Genomic DNA, 6,560 nt, shown 5'->3' with positions numbered 1-6,560 from the left:
TAGCTTGTCAAAAATCAGTTCAACAACACTCAGTTTCCACCATGACTGCAGTCATATTTAGCAGCTACCATGATTCATCCAACTGTTTTAAAATTATTAATATTATTGTTGTGGTTGTTGTGATTTGTTGATGTAGCTACAATCAGAGGCCACTATGATGAAATCCATTGATGACATTTCCACTCTCCAGATCAAACTGTGTGAAAAAACAGCAGGCCTCTTGTTATGACCCAGTGGGTTGAACATTTGGGGCTCTTTGRGTTAAATCACCAAAATGTTCAAATCACAGGGTCAAAAACACAAAAACAAACAAAAAATAATACCTTTAGACATTTTGTAAAACTTTGTTTTTCATTGATTACATCATAAAGGGATTTAAATGTTACAAAAAGCGCCTCAGAGGGGATATTGTTGTTTTTGTGTGCGTTGTGTTTTGAGCTGTAACTATAGTAAAGCTGGTCAACAGGTCATTAGCTAATTGTCCTCTGAGAGCAGGTAATTAGGYAGCAGCACTCAGGAGAGCCAGGTGGAGTTTGAACACAAACTCTTTCACCTCTCTGACCTTTTAGATCCACGGATAAACAATTTCTAACACTGCTTCTAAAAAACAAGTTTCTGATTTTTCCGTTTCTCTTTTGACATTTTTATATTATTTATAAAAACATTTATAATTTATTTTTATATCTCTTCATGTTGTCTTTTCGTTGGCACTGTCCCTCCTCTGGACATGTCCAAACCATCTCGGTCTTTATGTCCCAGTCCTTCAACCTGTTCAATCGTATCCACTCCTGTCTCTCCCAAAGAGAACCTCAGCATCTTCAGCTCTGACATGTGTCATCTTTTTGTCTCCAAACCAGACAACACAGCTGGTCTCACTCACTTGTAAAGCTTTTGTTTGACCTTTGCCACAGGGGGAGCTGCTTGAAATCAGTGTGCCACATTTGGAAACATTTGGTCTTACACATACAAAATCTATGGGTCATGCATTAAAATCAAGCATGAAAATTTTATACATTTATTTATATAATAGGTTTTGGCTCTGCTTGGGTAAGCTGTTAGCTCAAAAATCAAGGTGTTATCAACAACGTGCATCAGCTAAAATGGTTAATTTTACTTTCTCTGACTGTATTTGAACTTCTTTTATCTAGGTTACACTGCAAACATCAGCCATCTAAAAATAAGTTAAAAATACTAGAATATAGTCTGAATCTGTAATGTGATTACATTTGGTGAGACTTCTTGAAATAAGGAAAAGTTCCAGGCTAACAAGTTTATAATCTAACACGTTCTACTCTTGCTTAGTATATCAGTCCCAAAACAAGACCTTTTTTTCTGGATATAAGATTGTAAGACTTAAATGGATAATTTTAACAAGCCAGAGTTCTGATATTATGACAGGGCATGCTACAATCATCAAATTAAAATGATCAAGTGACGGTGTCAGAACTCTCCTGAGTGGAAAAATGATTGATGACGTGTGAAACAAAGCAGCATTAAAGACTGAATTTTCTTCCTCGCCTACATTTGTGCTGCGTTCACAGATCGGACTGAGAATGTGAACCTAAAAGTAAAACAGCTGAACTGGAACTTGTTTATGTCATTAACTGTATTTCTATGTATTTTTTTACAGGTGTTTATAAATCCGAGCACTGTTTTATTCAGACAGGAGTAATGTTTGTGTGACTGTAGAACAACTAGAAAACTGGGKTTTTGGTGAGTGGAATGGAAAACAGCACGCTCCCTTTTTACTTTAACCTCACCATGTTTGTGAACATCGGACAGTACCGCTTTGTTGCCTTTACGTTTTGCCTTCTGCTCTACAGCTTCATCGTGTCGGCCAACCTGCTGATGATAMTRGTGATTTGTCAGTACAGAGCGTTGCACCAGCCCATGTATATGTTTGTTGCTGTGTTATCGGCCAACGCCCTGTACGGCTCCACTGCTTTCTTCCCCAGGTTTCTCATGGACCTGCTGTCTGATGTTCACTGGATCTCACATCCTGCTTGTTTCACTCAGATTTATGTCATTTATACCTATGCTTGCAATGAGCTGACCATTCTCGGCATTATGGCTTTTGATAGATACGTAGCTGTTTGTCATCCTTTACACTATCACAGCAAAATGACCACCAAAACTGTCATCATGTTGTCTTCATTGGCTTTGATTTTTCCAGCTTTGATTATTACTTCAGTCATTTTCTTATCTGCTCGACTTCCTTTATGTGGCAACAAGATACAAAAAGTCTTCTGTGCCAACTGGGACGTGGTTAAATTATCCTGCGTTAGCACCACTGCCAACAATATTTTAGGTTTTTTTATAACCATAACTACAGTTTTTTTCCCACTCTTTTATGTCCTGTTCACCTATTTACGAATCGTGCTCGTCTGCTGGAAAAGATCAGCAGAGTTCAAAGGTAAAGTGCTGCAGAGCTGCCTGCCTCACTTAATTTCTTTCATCATTTATTCTGCTGCAGTCATTTGTGACATTGCCCTGAGTCGATACAATGTAGATGATATGTTTGTTGTTGTGATTTTTTCTTTGGAAGTTCTCATCATTCCTCCGGTTCTGAATCCTCTTGTGTACGGGCTGAAGTTGCCAGATATTAGAAGACACATTTTAGGTTTGATGTGCAATAAAAAAAGATAACGTCAAACATGAAATGATTGTGGTTTCATTTGTCCAGAACTTAAAAGAGCAACATTGGAAAATTTATTGAAGTAGAATGTAGTGTCTGAAATTCCTCAAATGACAATTTGTAATTCCAATGAATTGAACCAAGCAAAAACAAGAGGTTTTAATTGATGCCTGAAAATTTATGCAAGTGGAATGACATGTAGTGAAAGTATTTTCTCTGGCTTAATGTCGAATAAAAATAAAGGTTCTGAATTCCTTTCCTCAGAATCAGCTGAGACATTGTAAATAAAGGTCTCAAAGACTGACCCTGTGTGATTTATTTCACGAGGTTCAGACAGTCCTCTCCTCTTTTAATTTCAGTATTTTGTTACATTTATCACAAAAACAAAACAACGTTTTAACAGATATTATCCTCAGATGAGCATGTTTTCTGATGGCTACTTTTTGCAAACAAAACAATCATTTTTTTCAAATAAAAAAAAGACTACTTTTGTTCATACGTTGGAGCCTATCCTGAATAACTCCCAGTCTATTTTGATAAAAATGAGTATTTTTTTAAATTACTATTTAAAAATGATTTACTTGTGAATCATTTGTTGGTGCAACAAGTTGCTTTAAGTGATGTAAACTACCGTATAGTTTAGTTACTCTGTAATTATTCATTGTCTTAAAATAAAAGGAAAGTTAAGATCTTGTGATGTGGGGTTCTGTGGAAAACTTATAAACACGTAATATCTTACCTGTTGTAGATAGCTCCTTGAATGACTTCACTTTACAGAAAAAGAGTTAATGATGATCAGACTGATGAGTAAATGGCTAGTCCAGCTTGTATCAACAGTATCTGTCATAAAAAACTTGTAATAATTTTTTTATTAAATTTATTAATTTAATTGAAAAACACATTTACATAAACAAAACAATACAAATAAAATAAAATGAAAGATAGCAGAAGAAAAAAAATCTACAATATCTGCCCCTTTTGCAAAAAATAATACTAATTTCAAACAACAATAATCCATTCGTTATCTTTCACTTCTTCCAAGTCAAGTTTTGAATGCAAAATTTATTTCAACTGCTTGTACCTATAATCTTGTTTTTTATGTCACTGTCCAGAGTTTGTGACTGCAAATGAGGGAAAGTAGACTGATCTGTAAACAGAGAGCTTCAACTCATGGCTCAGCTCATTCTTCAACGCAACGGACCGACACAGTCCACAGTMCTGAAACAGCACCGCTCCATTCTTTTGAGATTGGGGGGTTCAAAGTACCTCCATCTCCATCTTMTTCTGCTTATCCATAGTCAGGTCACAGAGGCAACAGGTCCAGGAGAGAAACCCAGACATCCCTCTTCCCAGTGACACTTYCCAGCTCGTCCTGGGGGACTCGAGGCRTTCCCAGACCAGAGTGGATACATAATTCCTCCAGCAGGTCCTGGGTCTTCCCCRGGGCCTCYTATCAGTGGGACGTGCCTGAGACACCTCTAAAGGGAGGCGTCCAKGAGGCATCCTAATCAGATGCCCGGACCACCTCAACTGACTCCTTTTGATGTGCAGGAGCACCTCTACTCCAAGCTCTCCCCAAATGACAGCGCTCCGCCCCTATAAGGCTGAGCCCGGCCAACCCACAAAGGAAGCTCATTTCAGATGCTTGTATTCAAGATCTCGTTCTTTCAGTCATGATYCACACCTCATGACCATAGGTGAGGGTTGGAATGAAGACAGACCAGTGAATCAAGAGCTTTGCCTTTTGATTCAGCTCTTTTGTCACCATGACTGACCAAAGCAACACCCTCATTATGAGGCCCCAATTTGTCAATTCAGCTCCCGCTCCATCCTACCATGACACCCAGATACTTAAACTCCTCCACTTGAGGCAGAGACTCTCCCCCAAACTAGAGGGGGCAATCCACCCTGTTCTGATCGAGAATCATGGCTTCAGACTTAGAGGAACTGACTTTCAACCCAGTCGCTTTACACTCAGCTGCTGACTGTCCCAGTGAATGCTGAAGGTCTTGGAATGAAGACGCCAACAGAACCACATCATCTGCATTCAGCAAAGATGAGACCCTGTGGTTCCCAAACCAGACAGCCTCCTCTCCACGACTGTGACTTGAGACACTGACTTTAAACACTACAAAAAGGATTGAGACAAAGGACAGCCCTGGCGGAGTCCAAAACGCACTGAGAACAAGCTCAACTTTGTGCCAAGAATGTGAACACAGCTCCTGCTTTGGTTCTACAGGGACTGGATTGGCCTTAGTAGCAACCCACAGACTCCATACTCCTGCAGCACGCCCCACAGCAGGCCGCAAGGAACACAGTCATAATTCTTCTCCAAGTCCACAAAACACATGTAGACCAGAGAGGCAAACTCCCATGACCCCCTTAGCAACTGTGCAAGGGCAAAGATGGTCCAATGTTCCAGGACCAGGACAAAAGCCACACTGCTCCTCTTGAATTTGTGGTTTGACAATCAGTCAGAGCCTCCCTTCCAATACCTGGAAGTAAACTTTTCCATGATAGTAGATTATACTCTCCAGTCCCCTTTTTATAAAAAAATGTGAACCACCACCCCGGTCTGCCACTCCACAGGAGTTGTCCTAGTCCTCCAAGCGATGTTGAAGAGACGTGTCAACCATGACATCCCCACAACATCTAGAGCCTTCAGCATCTTGGGGTGAATCTCATCCGTGCCTGGCGCCCTAACACCAAGGAGCATTTTGACTACCTCGGTGACCTCTGGCATGACAATGGACTTGTCTTCCCCTGAGTCTTCAGACTCTGCCTCCTCAAAGGTGGACATGAAGGGTGAATAAAGGAGATTTTCAAAGTGTTCCCTCCACTGCCCAATGACATCCTCAGTCCGGGTCAGCAGTTCTATACTCAAAGCAAGTACAGTCTGGCCTGGGACAGGGAACACTTTCCTTTCCTGAGTCGCTGAACAGTTTGCCAGAATCTCCTCGAGGCCAATCAAAGTCCTTCTCCATGACTTCTCTGAATTCCTCCCACACCTAAGTTTTTGCATCTGCAACCACAGAACCTGCAACCCTCTTTGCCACCTGTCAGCTGCTTCAGGAGTCTTCTGGGAAAGCCAAGTGTTGAAGGCCTCCTTCTTCAGCCTGACTGCCTCTATCACCACTGGTGTCCACCAGAGGGTCCTTTGGTTGCCGCCTTGACAGGCACCGACTGAGATGAACACTTGTTGAGATATTCACATGTGAAATAACAGGAAGTGATGTCAAAGGGAAACAGACCAAAAAATTGAAACAGACCATTTTTACAGCTAACATCAGAATATAGAAAATTATTTGATGTTTCTTTAGAATATTTTGAGTCACTATCAGAGAGATGAAGAGTAAGCTTTCTAATAATATTGTTTCTAAAAACAAAGACCAAAAGTTCCCCTTTGATGCCAATTCCTGTTTCACTTTGGCTGAACCAAGTTCAAAAGTAAATATGCCATTTACTTGAGAAAAATAGCTAAAATCATGTGCATCATGTCAAGTTTATCAAATATAAAGATGTTTTCTTTGATGTTTTGTATTTGAAGGATATGCATGTCACAGGTACTTTAAGATTTTACCTGTCTACTTTAGTCTTGCTCCAACTAGCTTTTAGCTCATCAGTTAAAGAGATGTTTACAACAGAGGTCTATAAAATACTTTAAAAAATAACTAAGTAAAAGTAAAATGACATGAACAGAAAATGACTTTGGTAAAAAATTCACTGATTAGAAAACTACTCAAGTAAAAGTCATAAAACGGTACACAAAGATTAGGAAAGTAAAAATAAAAGTACTTTTACACACTCTTTAAGAAATAAACTGTTGAATTTACTAAACCAAACTGGTTCCACTAAGCCAGGTTGAGTAAATTGAGCAATATATGTATATTCTTTGTGTAGAGGGGTGAAAAATGAGCTCTTAGTA

At 39.6% G+C, this 6,560-nt stretch overlaps 1 protein-coding gene across 1 annotated transcript; it reads left to right on the top strand.

Moving 5' to 3' along the window:
- The first annotated feature begins 1,547 nt into the window (after positions 1 to 1,547).
- On the top strand, positions 1,548 to 2,685 carry LOC106519700 (olfactory receptor 51G2). Its single transcript, XM_014011473.1, has one exon. The coding sequence runs from the start codon at positions 1,723 to 1,725 to the stop codon at positions 2,644 to 2,646; it is 924 nt and encodes a 307-aa protein (XP_013866927.1). The 5' UTR covers positions 1,548 to 1,722; the 3' UTR covers positions 2,647 to 2,685.
- The last annotated feature ends 3,875 nt before the right edge of the window (positions 2,686 to 6,560 follow it).

Source organism: Austrofundulus limnaeus, unplaced genomic scaffold (genome assembly GCF_001266775.1).
Source record: "Austrofundulus limnaeus strain Quisiro unplaced genomic scaffold, Austrofundulus_limnaeus-1.0 Scaffold81, whole genome shotgun sequence".
Classification (NCBI taxonomy): Eukaryota; Metazoa; Chordata; class Actinopteri; order Cyprinodontiformes; family Rivulidae; genus Austrofundulus; species Austrofundulus limnaeus.
Note: the sequence above shows the minus strand (reverse complement) of the source record. Positions and strands in the feature narration are given on the sequence as shown.